General features: G+C 37.9%; 1 protein-coding gene across 1 annotated transcript in view; it reads left to right on the top strand.

Annotated features, from left to right (window-relative positions):
* Nucleotides 1-9,228, top strand: part of negr1 (neuronal growth regulator 1) — a 470,416-nt gene extending 461,188 nt beyond the window's left edge. Inside the window, exon 7 of the mRNA XM_048539659.2 lies at nucleotides 5,832-9,228. Coding sequence (XP_048395616.1) covers nucleotides 5,832-5,932 — 101 coding nt within the window. The 3' untranslated portion in view covers nucleotides 5,933-9,228. The remainder of the gene's footprint in view (nucleotides 1-5,831) is intronic.
* The last annotated feature ends 7,344 nt before the right edge of the window (nucleotides 9,229-16,572 follow it).

The raw sequence follows: 16,572 nt of genomic DNA, 5'->3' as shown, positions 1-16,572 counted from the left end.
GTAGTGCCAGCAGCAGCAAGCAATAACCACTGCTGGAACCACAGCCATTTCCTAACAAACAGGAGCTAAGGAAGATCAAACTGAGGGTGAATCTAGCACATTGACGAGGCCTGGCCAGCAGGGACCTGTAAAGGGAGTAAGGTGATGAAGGCACCTGGTGTGAAAGATCAAGAGGAGAGTTGAAAGAGAATATGATCTTGGGGAGGCATATATCTAATATACACAGGGGACATTACTTTTGCCTGACACTAACCTGCACAGCTAAAATGCCATGTCATGCACTTGATGTGTGTCTCTTTAGTGTGGGAAAAGTAGTGGTGGAAAAGGATTGGGCACTTAACTGGCCATCAAGGCCCCGGATAGGTCCAAGGACAGGTATTCTACCCAGCACATTCACTGTGAGGGATAAATCAAGGAGACATGAGGAAGTGAAGGAATGACCATGTGCTGAATTTTTCAAACGTACATCCTTCCCCACCTTTAAATCGAGGGCAGGGGTCTGTAAAACTCCAGCCAAATAGTGGGCATGTCCACGTGAGGGAAGATTTGGAAAATGAAAATGGAGGAGCAAGATAATAGTGCAGAGTAATGATGAAAGCAGTGCACAACAGGAAGGGACAGAGCGTACAACCATGAACATGCATCAGCAAATAAGGTCATTTTGGGCAGAACACAGTAAAAAGTCAAAATTAAATGCCCCATAACTGAATGCTAACTATGCTCATAACAAGATGGATAAATTGATAGTATAATTAGAAATAATTTTGGTATGATTTAGCCATTGCATAGGCATGGTTGCAAGGTGACCAAGGCTGAGAACTAAATCTTCAAGGGTTTTGACATTTCAGAGGGAGACCAGGGAAGGAAGTGCAATGACTCTGTTAGTAAAGGATGAGATCAGCATTTAGTCAAAATGGTCTTGGTTCAGAAGATCAAGATGTAAAATCATTTTGAGTGGAATCCTCTACTGCAAAGAATTGGGATTAGTTTATGGACGATCTGACTGTAGCTGCTTAGTATATCAGAGTACACACCAAGAAATAATGAAGTCTTACAAGAAAGGTGGATGACTTTAATTTTCAAATAGATTGAACAAATCAATTTGGTAACAGTAGCCTGAAGAATGGGTTTATCAAGTGTATTTGGGACAGATTCACGGAATGTATTCTGAAACCTACCAGCTACCAGGCTATGTAGTACCAAGCAGTGTGTAATGGTGCACGGTTAATTGACAATCTCACAGTAAATAATCCTCTCTGTGAGAGTAATAATAAAATGATAGAATTTCACATTCATTTTGACAGTGAGAAATGTGGGAATTTAACCAATGGCTTAAACTTCAATAAAGGTAATTATAACTGTCTGAAGAACAGTGGTGACTAAAATAGGCTGGGTAAGTAACTTCACAAAACTGGTTCATAACTCACAATAACAACATATTCCATTAAGGAACAGTTTTACTAAAAAGGATGCATCATCAATCGCTCTCTATTGAAGTTAAGAGAAAGAAAAGGTGCACAATGCTACAAAGATTAATGATAGACCAGACAATTTTAGAAACCAACACATGATGATTAACTGGGGAGAAATTGAAGAATAGGAGAAAACTAGCAAGAAAATAAAAACAGACAGTGAAAGGTGACTGTAAGTACATAAAGAAAGAGTAGCTAGAATAAGCATTGATCCCTAGAGAATGAGTCTGGGCAATTGCTAATGAGTAACAAAGAAGTGACAGAGACTTTTGCCAAATCTTTTATACCCAGCTTCACAGCAGAAGACACTAAAAGTATGACCAGAATAATGGAAAAATCCAGAAACAAAATAAAGAGAGGACCATACGGACATGAGAAACAAGCATGGGCCACTTGGCCCCCCCCCCATACCTCCTATGCCATTCAAATTGATATTCCCATTTCGCCCTAATTACCTTTCACCCTTTTGCTTACCAAGAATGTATCCATCTCTGTCGTAAAAATACACAAGGGTCTGCGTCACTATCTTCTCAGGAAGAAAGGAATCAAATCATCAACTCTTATCTAATCTCCAGCAAGATCAACATCCTTAGCTTGTCTAACCTGTTTTCATGAGATAATCCACCCATTCCAAGTATAAATCAGGTGAACGTCCTTTGAACTGCTTCCAAAGCATTTACATCCTTTCTTTGATAAAATGACCAGTACTATATATAGTACTCCAGACAAGATCTTAGTGCCCTGTGTAACTAAAACGTAATTTCTTTACTATTGTATTCAATTCCCCTTGTAATAAGTGAATATATTCCATTAACTTTTCTGATTACTTGCAGTGTCTGCATACCAGCATTTTGCAATTTATGCCCTCAGATTCCCAGTCTCTCACCATTTAGATAATATATATCTTATTCTTTCTTCCTTCTAAAATGGACAATAGCACCTTTTCCTATCATATGTTCCTACTTGCTAAATCTTTGGCACTCACATAACCTAATGAGATATTTCTATAGCTTCCTTAGGCCCTTTTGGTAACTTACCTTCTTACCAACCTTTGTGTCATCGACCAATTTGGCAGCCATACATTCTGTCCATTTATCTATGTAATTTATATAAGTTGTAAGCAGTTGTGATCTCAGCACTAGCACCTGTGGCATATTCTACTTGTTGCATCTTGCTAACCTAAAAGAACACCATCAACAAAAATAATGTGGGAATACAAATGAAACATGAAGCTCAGAAACATCCTGATCTTGATAATCTTCATCCCAGGATCTTAAAAGATGTGGTGGTTACAGAAGTAGTGAAAATATCAATTGTAATTTTAATTTATGGAAGTTCTTTGAAGAGGGAAATGAAGAGTTGATAAAGGAGAATGAGAAGGTGTACTGTACGTGAACTACCAAAGGGGATTCAATTATGTGCAGTATACAAGGTTACACAGAAGATAACAGCATGTTGTCTTGGATATACAAGTGTGGACAGAGGACAAGAAACAGCACGTCAGGATAAATGCACTATGTTCAGAATGGTAAACTGTAATGAGAGACATGCCCTGAGCCTTAACTATTTAGAATCTAAACCAATTATTTGGTTCCAAGGAACTAATGACATTAAAGCTAAATTTGCTGACAGTATGGAGTGTTCAGAAAGCAAAGTGCAAGGAGGATGCATGAATTTGACTGGTGGGGTAAAATTTGAAGTTTTCCACTTTGGCATGAAGAATGAAAAAGCAGAATATAATTTAATTGGAGAGAAACTGCAGAATACTATGGTGTAGAGGGATTTGGGTGTCCTGGTGTGTGAATCACAAACTTAACATGGAGGTACAGTAAGTAATTAGAAAGGCAAACAGAATGTTAGTCTGTATTGCAAGGGGGAATGGAGTTTTCTTTATAAAAAGTAGGAGGTCTTGTTAAAATTGGAAGTCACATGACATCAGGTTATAACAGGTTTATTTGAAATCACAAGCTTTCAGAGCATCACCCCTTTATCACATGAACTGAGAGAGAAAAATACGTAGGCACAACATTTATAGACAAAGAGATCAAGGACAGAGAGATCAAAAGATCATACAAATGGTGTAAATGGCATGTCAAATCATAAGTCTCTGCAGGTGATCAAAAGTGTCAGACAGTGTGAGTAAAGTGTCAACAGCTTAATAACAAATGAAGGGATGACCTACAATCTGCTTAAACGAGGCAAAGAGATAATTACAAAAAATTCAAAATAAGGTGCTGTTGGAGACAAACTAAATGACTAGAATAACATGATGGGTATAAGAACCAAAAGAACTGCAGATGCTGTAAATCTGGAACAAAAACAAAGTTTCTGGAAAATCTCAGCAGGTCTGGCAGCATCTGTGAGGGAGAAAACAGAGTTAACGTTTCGGGTCCGGTGACCGTTCCTCAGAACACAAATAGTATAAAAGTTGGACAGTATAAGAGTTGCATGATAGGTATAAGAGGGTCTAACCAAAGTAACAAGTAATCCAAAACGGTACAAACTAATTATGGGAGAGAGATCATGACAATTTATCAAAGTGAAGGTGTCAAATAGGACAGTAAGGAAGATTTTACAGATGCAGAACAGTGTGGTGGGGTCTGATGTGGCGTGTCATTGTGCATCTTGAAAGCTGCCTTGGAGGACGCTTACATGATGATTGGAGGCAAATGTCCTTCACCACTGAAGTGTTTGCTGACTAGAATAGAATGTTCCTGTCTGGCGATTGTTCCGCAATGCTCATTCATCCGTTGTCATAGCATCTGCATGGTTTCGCCAATATCCCATGCCTCAGGGCATCCTTTCTTGCAGTGTATGAGGGAGATAACATTGACCGAGTCACAGGAGTATCTGCCATGGACGTGTTGGGTGGTGTTCCCACGTGTGATGGTAGTATCCATGCTGATGATCTGACATGTCTTGCAGAAGTTGCCACGGCAGGGTGGCATAATGTTGTGGTCGATGTTGGCCTGAAGGCTGTTTGCTGTGAATGATGGCCTATTAAAGGTTTGTCAGTTGTTTGAAGGCAAGGAGTGGGCATGCAGGGATAATCTTGGCGAGTTGTTCATTGTTATCGATGGCATGTTGAAGGCTGTGAAGAACTTGTCATAGTCTCTCCAGTCTAGGAACTTCCATACCCACGAAGACAGTCTTAGCCATGATCTTGGGCTCATGTGTGTTACATGTGACCCCCATGGTACTGTTCTCTATCTGTAAAATCTTCCCGTTTTGACACAATCACCTTGATAAATTGTTATGACCTCTCTACCGTAATTAGCTTGTACAGTTCTGGATTACTCATTACTTTGGTTTTATCGTCAGCAAGCAACTTCTATGCCTGCCGTGTCACTCCAGCCATTTGGTTTGTCTCCAGTACTACCTTATTTTTAATTTTCACAATTATCTCTCTGCCTAATTTGATCAGATTATAAATTATCCCTTCACTTGTTATTTAGCTGTTGACACTTTACTCATGCTGTCTGACACTTCTGATCACCTGCAGAGACATAATTATTTGACAGTCCACTCATCCATCTGTATGAACTTTTGATCACCCTGCCCTTGACCTCTCTGCCTATAAGCTCTGTGCCTGTGTGTTTTCTCTCTCACTTCACCTGATGAAGGAGCAGCGCTCCTAAAGCTTGTGATTTCAAATAAACCTGTTGGACTATATCCTGGTGTCATGTGACTTCTGACATTGTCCACCCCAGTAAAACAATGGCAAGTCCACATCATTGCTAAAATTGTGCAAGGCATTGGTGGAACCACACGAAGAGTGCTGTACAACTTTGGTCACATTACTTCAGGAGGGCCATACTTGAAATCCATGTAGTTCAGAGAGGACTCACTAAACTCATTCCTGGGATGAAGTGGTTAATTGATGAGGAAATAATGAGCAGGTTGCGCTGATACTTAGAAAGTTGGAAGAATGAAAAGCTCATTGAAATGTACAGAAGTTAGAGGAGCTTGACAGAATAGATGTTGGGAGTTTGTTTTCCCCCATGGGGAAATTTAGAACCAAGAGAAAGGTTTAAAAAAAAAAGGAATCTCGCATTTGAGATAGATGGGAAGGAATTTCTTTTCTCAAAGGTTCATTGGAAATTGTCTTTCCCTGCAAGCAATAAAGGCTGGGTCATTGAGTATAATCAAAGCTGAGTTAGACAGATTTCTGATTGACAGGAGAGTTAAGGGATATCGGAGCACAGGGGAAAGTGAAGTTAAAGCCAAAATCAAATCAGCCATGATTTATTTAATGACACAGCAAATTCAAGGAACCTAACAGCCCACTTCTCTTCCTTCTTCTTGTGCTTTCATATGTCTAAATTGTACAGTGACTTATAATCTTTCTTTTCTTCACAGTGCCAACCACAGAGCATTATTGGACCACCGGCAGTGCAGAAATTATTTTATCCTGGTGGTGCCTGGTCATGGTATTATCCTGTCTGGTCAGCATATACTAGCAAAAGAGGGAGTGTGCAAGGTGCAGTGAACAAAAAGAACCGTGAAGAAGTTCAAGAATCTCTTCCAAGTGCTGGGAACTGGATACAATCTGGTACAGTTCATTCACAGAAAAGTGTGAGAATCAACTAGCAGTACAAACACAGGGATGTGAACCTTTCCTAGGATTACTGATTCTGTAAATGTCTAAATTGTATTCTTTTCAGGTTATCATCAAGTTCTCACATTGAACTCATTGTCCCGTATCACGCTTTGTAGGCCGTGGAAGTTACTTTTTAAGAACATGTAATTGTAATATCTAGCATATAAGCTGCAATGCTTCACAAACTAGGTTAATCCCACTTAAGGTGCTGAATACATGCAAGAAAGATTTGGCACTAGCATGCAATTTTGTAACCTGCAATATGATTTAATCTTCATAATTGTAGCATAAGGTCAGCAGGCATTCAACAAAATTGGGTCTCTTGCATCTAGTTTCATAGTTTAAGTGGAACTGTTTAAAGTCTTAAAACAAGGAGGTACACCAGTTGTTTTGACAGTTGAAAAGACTGACAAGGAAAGCATCCATCTCAAATAATTACTTTTCAAAATATTAAAATGAATGCCCAGGGAAAACCCTTTAACATACTCCAGTTTTCTTCTAAAATTCCATGCAGTTGTAGAATAATTTAACAGGGGAAATTGAGAAAGAATAGGTCAGTTGTCTATCATGCTCTTTTATTTTTCTCTTTCACTTCACTCCCACACAAACATTTGAAGTGGCATTTCAGATCGGGGATCTCATTTAAAGAAATGGTTTTCACTTCATTTTTAAAATTTCTTCCATCGAATTTCTGTCTTGTTCCCTCCCATTCTTATTCTGGAATGAATAGGGAGGAAAAAAGCTAGAAATGTTAGAAATATGAAAAACAGTCATTTTAGAAAATAAATAACAGGTGAAGCAAGGAAAGATAGGGTAACATTTTAACTGGGAACTTCATGTAAACTGTTCTATTCTCAAGGAAAATCTCAACCACAACATCAGCTTCTCTTTCTGGTTGCAACCATTGCCTGTTTTATTGCATTGTAGAATAAAATGGCATAAAGCCATGATTATTATTTCACTTTGGTTTGTATTTAACTGGTGCCCTGCTTATTCTCCTAGTTTAGAATGCAAGTGCACGGATTCTGTCTGACTGCTTTTGTGGCTTTGCTACCTATTTTGTAGACTGTTTCTTTAATGGCATTTCCATGTATAGGATGTGACCTGTAAGAAACTGCAGCGCATCATAACCACACTTGTTTTTAAATGAAAGTTAACATAAATTATTATTATTATTACTTCAAATTCCAGCTCATCCTAGTGCTTGGAGAGGGTAAAAAATGGAACCCCCAATTTACATGTTCCAAGACTTTAGCATTCACTTAACTTGACCAGGTGGCTGCACATGGAGATGCAGTGGAAAGTCAATCTAGGCATCAATACATCACAAAAATAATCTGTGCCAAACCCTGTAGCCTTTACATATGCCTAGCAAAACTTTAATAGCATTGTGCTGTTGGTAAGATCTGTGTTCAGATAGCATTTCCAGCACTAAAGCATGCAACATGTTAAGATATTAAGTTACTCCAACAAATTTTTGCCTGCACAGAACCTAGAATAATGGGGAAATAAAGACATGTAGCTGTTATTAAACACCAGTAACAACAAGTAATTATTCAATTGTACATGGTTTGTAAGATCTGGAGTTCACAACAGGTAGCCAGCAAAATGGAATTCCATGGGGAGTACTTTTAAAAATATTCTCCAATTACAGTCTTGATTTATTAAGTGAAATTGTTGTTATTCAAATGTTTAATTTTTTTGTTCGCATGGCAGATATTGTGATATGATGCAGTTCACGGCACATGGTATCATTTGTTTGTAATGCCATCATGACATGCTGATGTTCTTCCCCAATTCAATGATCAGATTACCCCTTCTGTGCATTAACTGAATGTTGGAACATTTGGCGAACTTAATGTTCATAGTGGATGAGGAGAATGAAGCCAAACGTCTGTGAATCGTTTTCAATCATGGTGACCTCAAGTGTAATGAATGATATATTTCTGCTGCAGTTTATATGAAGTCCTGTGTTTGGCAATCTTATTTTGGTTTACTAACACTTTTTTGTGAAGATTGTACCCCTTTATGTTTGTGTTTGTGCTATGGTTCAACATGATGAATCTGGTTGACTAACTGTGGTAGTGCACATGGTAAACTAGTTTATAACCGCCCTGCGACAAAGGTATACAGCAGATCAAATATACATTTTTCTGCAAAAAACCCTTCAGAGATATGATATCAACTTTAAACTTCAAAGTAATACTCACTGCTGCCCCCACGATTTGAAAGGTTGAATGTGTGAAATATTCGTACCAAGCTCATGCAAACTGTGGTGTAAAAATAAAGTTGAAATAGACCAGAACCTATGAAGAAAATGCAGTGATGCAATTAGCTAATGTTTGTTGACTAGCATAATGGAAAGGAAAAACATTATGGGAGGTCAATATATTTTATCAATGAGCCAGTATGAAAGTTCTGTATCTGTAATCTTTAAAATTATGCCTTAACATTATACACTTATTAAGAATTGTTTTATATACAACCAAAGTTTGGAAGGAGGAAATTTATCATTGTACCAATGGATGTATATAATTGTTCAGGTGAGCCTTGAGTGATTCATAGTATGGAAATTTCACGAAACAGTGATAACGTTTTGTGGAAATCCCAGTCACATTATTTTGCATCTCTGAAATCTAAAGCTGGTGTCATATCTGGATCAATTGAAGATTGTTTTTTTTCCAGAAAAAAAGGCTTTTCTTAATATTTCTGAAATGACCTGACAATGTCTTGAGTTCTGCTGCCTGCCTGGGCTGCCTGTAGTGATTTGTGACGTGGAAAATATTGTTTACAACAATAAGGCAGATTTTGCATTCTTAATGAAATTTCGTCAGTGCTATTAAATCTCCTTATCTTGTGAGATTGTCCAGTTACAATCCATCAACTTTAATATGTGAAGTGTTTACAGAAACTGTGTGCTGTGCATCAAAAATAGAGTGCAAATAAGCTAATGTGTTACAAGATGGTGAGTAAAATAGTACAGTGACTTACTTGTTTGCTAGCCAAATGCATTTAATAGTCATAGATTAAAACACTGACATACAGTAGCACTGATTTTCCAAATATTATTCTCCAATAGTTTTGTATTATGCTTTGAATTTTTCAATAAAGACTTATTGATGGTACAATAAAGGTAACCAGGCTGCAGTCAACACTGTTCACCGTAGAACTGAACCTAAGGTCTTTGGTTTGATCTCTAAGCTGTGCTCCATTGGTTAAACTCAATCAAAGCAATTGCAGTTGGTTTCTGCAATTTTAACTTAGGCAGCATAGAAGCAGCGATAGATCATAATTGTTCTTCCACAATTCAAAGTAGGTATCTGAAGATGTTAGATATGGATGAGATTAGTGTCGGGCCTCATGGACCCATAAGCCATTCGCCTGCTCATGCTGGCATGATTCATGAAATGACTGGCCATGAAGGAATAAGGCAATAGTACAATAGGAATTGTAACCCATTGTAAGATAGATATTAACTTTGTGTAATAGTGTGAAGCAGATGATACCAAGCCAGCAGCTAGTTTCACATGCCCTGGTTTTAATTTAGTTGAAGTCTTAATATTACTAGCTTTATATGATGACACAAAGAGAAAGTCTGTCCTCGTGCATTAATGCCTTCAGGACAGTAGTAAAATAAATACAAATAAAATCTACTCCTGACCTTAATGTGATGAAAGGGATCATCAGCAGGTTGATCAAGCAGCATTTGCTTAGCAATAAGCTGCTTACTGATATCCAGTTTGGGGTTCTGCTAGAGCCATTTAGCTCATGGTTCAAACATGGACAAAAGAGCTGAATTCCAGAGATGAGAGTGAGTGCAGTTGTCATGAAGGTTACATTTGACGAGTGTGGCATCAAGGAACCTTAGCTAAACTGGAGTCAGTGGAAATCAGGGGAAGATCTCTGCAAGTTGGAGTAGTACCTCAAACTAAGGAAGATGGTTGTTCAAGATCGGTCAACTCAGTTCCAGGATATCTCTGCAGTTCCTCAGGGTAGTGTCCTAGGCCCAACCATCTTCAGCTGTTTCATCAATGACCTTCCCTCTATCATAAAGTCAGAAATGGGGATGTTGCCAATGGCTGCGCAACGTTCAGCACCATTCACAATTTCTCAAGTACTGAAGGAGTCGATGTTCAAATGCGGCAAGACATGGATAATATTCAGGTTTGGGCTGACAAATGGCAAGTAACATTCATGGCGCACAACATCAGGCAATGATCATCTCCAAAAAGAGAGAATCTAATAATGGCTCCTTCACAGCATTGTGATTACTAAAACACCCAAATCAATATTCTGCGAGTCACCATTGACGAGAAACTAAACTGGAGTAGTCATATAAATACAGCAGATACAGAGCAGTTCGAGGTGAGGAATCCTACAGCAAGTAACCTATGTTCTGTCTCCCCAAATCATGTCCATCATCTACAAAGCTCAAGTCAAGAGTGTGACAGAATAGTCCCCTTTTGCCTGGATGAGTGCAACTCCAACAACATTCAAGAAATTTCACACCATTCAGAACAGCAGCCTGATTGGTTATAACCATACTGCAAACATTCACTCACTCCTTACACATCCCACATGCACAATGAATACCATGTAGAAAGACAAGGGCAGCAGACACACTGTCCTGATTTGGAAGAACATTGCCATTCTTTCAGTGCCACTGGGTCATAATCCAGGAATGCCGTTTCTAATGGTATTGTGGGCCTGCCTACACCAGATAGATTGCAGTGGTTTAAGAGGCAGATCCGGCCCTCTCAAGGGCAACTAATAACCGGCAATAAATGTTGGCTAGCCAGCGATGCTTATGTCTGAAAAATAAATGTTACAAATTGGAAAACAATTAAGTGTAGCTCTGTGTTGTGTTACATCTGGGTCTTCAAATCCATAAAGTTTCAAGAAAGCTGCTTGTGATTTGATCACCATATCATATCATGTGACCTGAAGGTATAAAGGTCTTGTACTCCATTTTATCTCAGACCTCACCATTGCTACCATGCTGTCAGTTTGTCTCTGGAAGGGTATTTCATGTGATGTGGCAATGCTTATGTTAACGCTTATAGCACATGGCATGGATGTTACAGCATTAAAGAACCCACTGCTATTTACTACAGCTAGCTACTGCATGCAAACATTCTTCAGTCTTGTAGGTGTCTGTATTAACATTAAACTAGTATTTATCATAGTGCTGCTTTGAACACCATGCTTTCAGTTGCATGTCATGCTCCAAATGCCCTGGGGTAGGATGGAATATGAGACATTTATACCCTCAGGTCACAAGACTGTTGCAGTAATGATGATATGAGCATGTTTCTTAAGATATACTGTTGTACTGTCTGTCAGACATAGCACAATACTGTGGACAAGCAGTTATATAAGATGCTTCTGTTCTTCTTGAGATGAACATTAAGCCTGCTCCAGCACTAGCATCATATTCAATTATTATTGCATTTGTCTCCTTTCATTTGCAGAATGTAACAATCTCCTTGCCTTCTCACAGTTGTGATGCTAATTTAATACATAAGTTTAAATGCGTTCAATGGATCAGAATTTGTTGGAAACTTGCTCCATTTTAACGGTGCCTCAGTGGAATGTACCATCCAAAATTGATGTTTATTGTTGAAGTGCAGCTGAATTTCCTTAATCTCTTTCACTGCTCTGCTCTAAAATAATAAAAGCTCATTATCATAGTTTTGCCCGTCAATACAGTCCATGGAGATTGCAAGTCTTCTGCATTCACATTTGCTATCTTGGTCATAACTACATAGACTGAAAGTAAAGCTATAACTGATATTGATGTGATCTATGGCACACACGTGAGTCCATGCCTGGGAAGATAGCAACTTTGGAACCACGTCTCAGTTGGCAGCAAAATGAATTACAATTCTTTTTTCTCCTCTCAGCCCAAATTGTATCTGAAGGCAATGCTCCAGGATTCTTCCAGCACACCCCACCCATATCAGGTTAAGGGGAGAGGATTGCAACGATATGTTAATTGCACATTTTGGCCTTGATTATCATGCATTACCTTGAAGAGAAGAGGAGGGAGGAAGCACAGTGTTTGATACACCATGGCTGGAGAATGCGGCAATATCCCCACCTGGAGACTGAAAAAACCTGTTGGAGGAGCTGTGTGTACATTATCATTCCTTCACCAAGAGAGAAATTGGCTACCTGTACTAAATGCTGCACAAAGACCTGAAAATGTAGTCTGCTCATACGTCCCAATGTAACAAACTCAAAGATCATTCAGATGCCAATGTAACATGGCGAGCTCCCAATAAATAAAGATAAAATTCTTCATCTTCAAATGTGACCACTCTTGATTTTCTTTTCGTTATTCTGACGATGATGGTGTGGAATTCATTGTGCATTCTATTGCCCATAGTTATTTATTAAAGAATTAGATCTATATGGAATTTTATGTTTTCATTTGTCATTATCAGCATTTCACCATTATTTATTTTACAGTAGTTTAAAAGGAAAAATGCATCAGTATAAAAATAGGGCAGGATGTGGAGGACAGTAAAAAGGTATAGAATGCATTTCTCAAGAACGTTTGACCTCGAACATCTTTTATTGATTAAATAATCTGGTACTTTAAATGTACTTCTTCAAGGTGATGCTGTGATAACTCATAGCTGGCTTTTGGCAATATATATTCTAATTATCCTGCTTTGCTGGCTTCTGTTGTGGCCGTATATATAGTTGAGTGTCCACAAGGTCAAAAATCATTGGCTTTTTTATGGCACATTGGTAGTTTTGTTTTAAATTCCACGACACGCTGACAGCATTTAGCTGAAATAGATATTTATGATGTTGGGCATGGAAAAATATTTCTGCAGAAAGTTTCTTCCACTTCCAAAATCTATTTTGCAAACTAATAACTATTGATATTACACTAAGCGTGGTTATTCCCAGTTGCATACATTTAAATTGAAAAGAAAATCTGTGCAAATTAATAAAAGCCAGAAAACTCAAGGAAGAAGATGCAAACCCAAGAGGAGTGCTGTTTCTGCTGAATCTCTCTGGCCTGGGTGGTCCACTCATTTGAATGCTAGTCTACTGTATTTACTTCTGGAGTCCAGCCTTGACTGATGGTGTGGAAGTTTATGCCTACAAGTTGTAAGAATCAGATGTGAAATTAGTTTGGATTGCCCCTCTTCAATGCACTTGGGACAACAGAATAAAACTACTTCTAAACACAATACTAAACTGACAAGCTCATTTTGTCACTGAGACTTTCAACTCAAAGTATGGAAAAAGACAGCAGGATGATGTTGTGGAGTTGTACGAGTACATAGGATTTCATCCTTTTGTGGAAAGGATGCATTTTGGGGATCATAATGTGTCAGATGATACCAACCCAGAGGTATGTAATGCTGATAGTCAAAATGAGAAGTGTTCCATTGCCTACTTTGAGTGTCACCAACCTTGAAAGGTTCACACAGAAATCTAAAAAATTAACTGTTAGACTATAGACTACAATTATGCAGTTGCATGTATTAAATTGAAATGAAAAAATTTAGTTTCATCCATTGAAATTGGAAACTGCATGAAAATGAGCCCAAATCTGTATCATTTTGATAGAAATGAATGTTAACTTTGAAGTTATATTTTGTAAGAGTTCATTAAGTTTAAAGGTTCTTAAACTTTCATTCAGAACAGATTAGGTTGTTTTAATTTGGCAGTCTGTATATTATTTTGTAAGTTTTGCTCTGTACTTTTATGAGGCCCTTCCTGCAAGCCATATTCTATAAACCAGCTTAAATAAATTGAAATAAAAATTGCAATTGAATTGGCTCTCACTCTGCTGAGATCCAGGATAATATACTTGTAAACATGCGCAGTGTGACTAAAATGTAATGATTTAAAGAAGAAACTCTAGCTAAAAATTTTTTCTTCTATAAAGTACTCTCCAGTTGCATATTGTTTTGGCAGTTGGAAAAATAGTACACCCTTCAAAAGAGCTCAGAAACAGAAGGAACTAAAGAATGGGCATAATCTGTAAGTGTGGCAGCACATTAAATGAAAATTAAAGATGCACTTTAAAATATCTGTGAAATTGACTGTTTTTGTTTCAAATCCACAAATGTGTCACAATGATACCTGAAGTAAGTATCTCAAAGATATTTTAATGGTGTTTTAGTGTTTAACCTGCTGAGTGTTGACAAGGTTTAACACCTAAACATTACATAGCTTTTGCAGATCTTTTTCTATGTAATTTTGAAGTGAGTAGAAGAAAAGTTATTAACTGTTGGTCTCAGATAATTTGATAAATGCTGAAAATGAACCAGAATGGATAAGATTTAAATTTAAGAGGTACTCAAATTATTCTGTTATGTCTAACCACTTTGTGATATGTTCATTCAATGCCTAATTAATTTCAATCCAGAATTTGCTTTTGTAATATAGATTTTGAAAAGGACGCTGCAAATCACCTGCTTCCTTTCATCCTTTCTTCTGACCAGCCGACAACCATGGGTTTGAAGCAGAGAGCTGATATCAACTGTTGATTTGCTTTTTTTTCTATTCTGTAACTTTTGAACATAACTATCCACCTCCTATGTGGAGCCAGGTTTTTGCATACTGTGAGTTTTTCTTTAACTGAGCAAACTTTTGCAAATATTTTTCCTGAGCACTGAAAGTTTTATTCTGATCTGGATCGGAAGTAGGAATTGTGACCCAGATTGGAAATTGCAGCCAATAATGTGGGCAAGGGAGCTGAATTAGTATTAATTATGAATGTAATTACTAATGCTAAATTAAGGCTGAAGCACTCTTGATTCAATATGGGTGTATTAACTCTGTCTAAGTCCTCCCTTCACACAGTTGAGCATGGTGTTTCCTGCTGATTTACCTAAAACAAATAAAACAGAGTAAATCAAAAATTAGATCATTGCAGTAACATAATTATGTTTTTAAATTAGCTTTGATGACGAGATTCACTACCTACTGCTTTTCAAATTCCAAAGTATGTGGTCTGTTTCAGATTACCTGCAGCAAAATAGATTATTGATGGTCCTAAATTATCTTAGCTAATTGAAGAAAAAAACTACCTTTTTTTCCCATAAGTGTTCCAATGAAATAATTTCTCTTTAAGATTTGAATGACCTGGGATCATTGTTAATCATTTTAAGCTTTAAGTGCTGTCATATTTGCATAGTTTAATGCAATATTAGTCTCATATTCTACATTGGTTGAAAGTAAAAACACAACTTTTTTTTGTTAATTCAAAGTGATTCTGTTTTCACAACAAAACTTGTTTTTATAAAATTGCCCAAGTTTAAGCAACTAGCAAGAAATGACCTATGTTTAAAAGTTTACTTCATGGAATGTGGGCATCACTGCTAAGGCCAGTATTTGTTCTCAGTTGTCCTTGAACTGAATGGTTTCCTGGGTCATTCCAGAGTGCATTTAAGAGTTAAGTATTTTCCTCTGGGTCTGGACTTACAATTTAGGTAAAAATGCCACATGCCCTCCCTGAAAGGAAATTGTTGAACTGGCTGGATTTTTACGACAACAGATAACAGATTTTCTCAATTACTGAGACAAGCTTCAATTCCAGGTTTTAAAAAAATCATTAATTACTTTCATATTCCACCAGCTCCAGTTGAGGTCAATGGGAAAACTCCTGAGTCTTGGGGAGAGTCCCCCGAGCAATGGCACGTCATCAGAAGTGAGAGCTGCCAGTGTAGCAAGGAGAGAGATGTGCCTTCATTGTGGGAAGCTTTCTGAAGACCTTTTAACAAGTGATATTACCTGGTCAAAACATCTAAACTATCACCATGCAGGAGCAACATCTCCAGAGGGTGACCTGTGAAGCCACTTCACAATTTTGTGATTGCAACCACAGGTTTTCTTCTGAGGAGGTGTGGGGGAATATGATGTTCAAATATTTGCTGGAACATTGCGTGTTCAGTCGGTGCCCAGAAGCTGCCTCCATTGCTGGGACTGACTCAGCAGTGACACAACTCAACTAGAATGTCCCAGTCACTATCTGCTCCGTGCCTATAATAAGCCTTTTAAGGACATGAAGACTCAGCTCATCTTCCCACATGCCTGCAGCCATCACTGCTCCTGGTGGAGCAACATGCTGATAAATAAGTATGCTGTCTGGTGTTAGAAATGTCAGTGTAGCGTTCTCAGAGATTGAAATTTCTTTGTCTCGCCATGATCCTTGCATCAATACTGAATATGTGGTATGTTTGGACATGAAGTCTCCCCGAGTTGAATTCAGGACACAGTGTGAGGCAGCCTTGTGAAGATACTGTTCCACTTCAGCTTTGTGTCAAATGTTTTGAAAAAGAGCAGGGAGTTGTACTTTTGCCAATATTTCATCTTCAAACAATATAACTAAAACAAATCTGGCTGTGGATCTCTTTTGTTTCCTGCATTTCTTACATAACAATGGATAGTACACCTTCAAAAATTGGCAGTAAAACACTTGGGGACATTGTGAGGTCATATAAAGGAATAAAAGGCAAAAAGTGTTGTAGA

The sequence above is a fragment of the Stegostoma tigrinum genome, chromosome 8 (genome assembly GCF_030684315.1).
Source record: "Stegostoma tigrinum isolate sSteTig4 chromosome 8, sSteTig4.hap1, whole genome shotgun sequence".
Classification (NCBI taxonomy): Eukaryota; Metazoa; Chordata; class Chondrichthyes; order Orectolobiformes; family Stegostomatidae; genus Stegostoma; species Stegostoma tigrinum.
This window is presented reverse-complemented; position numbering and strand designations above follow the sequence as displayed.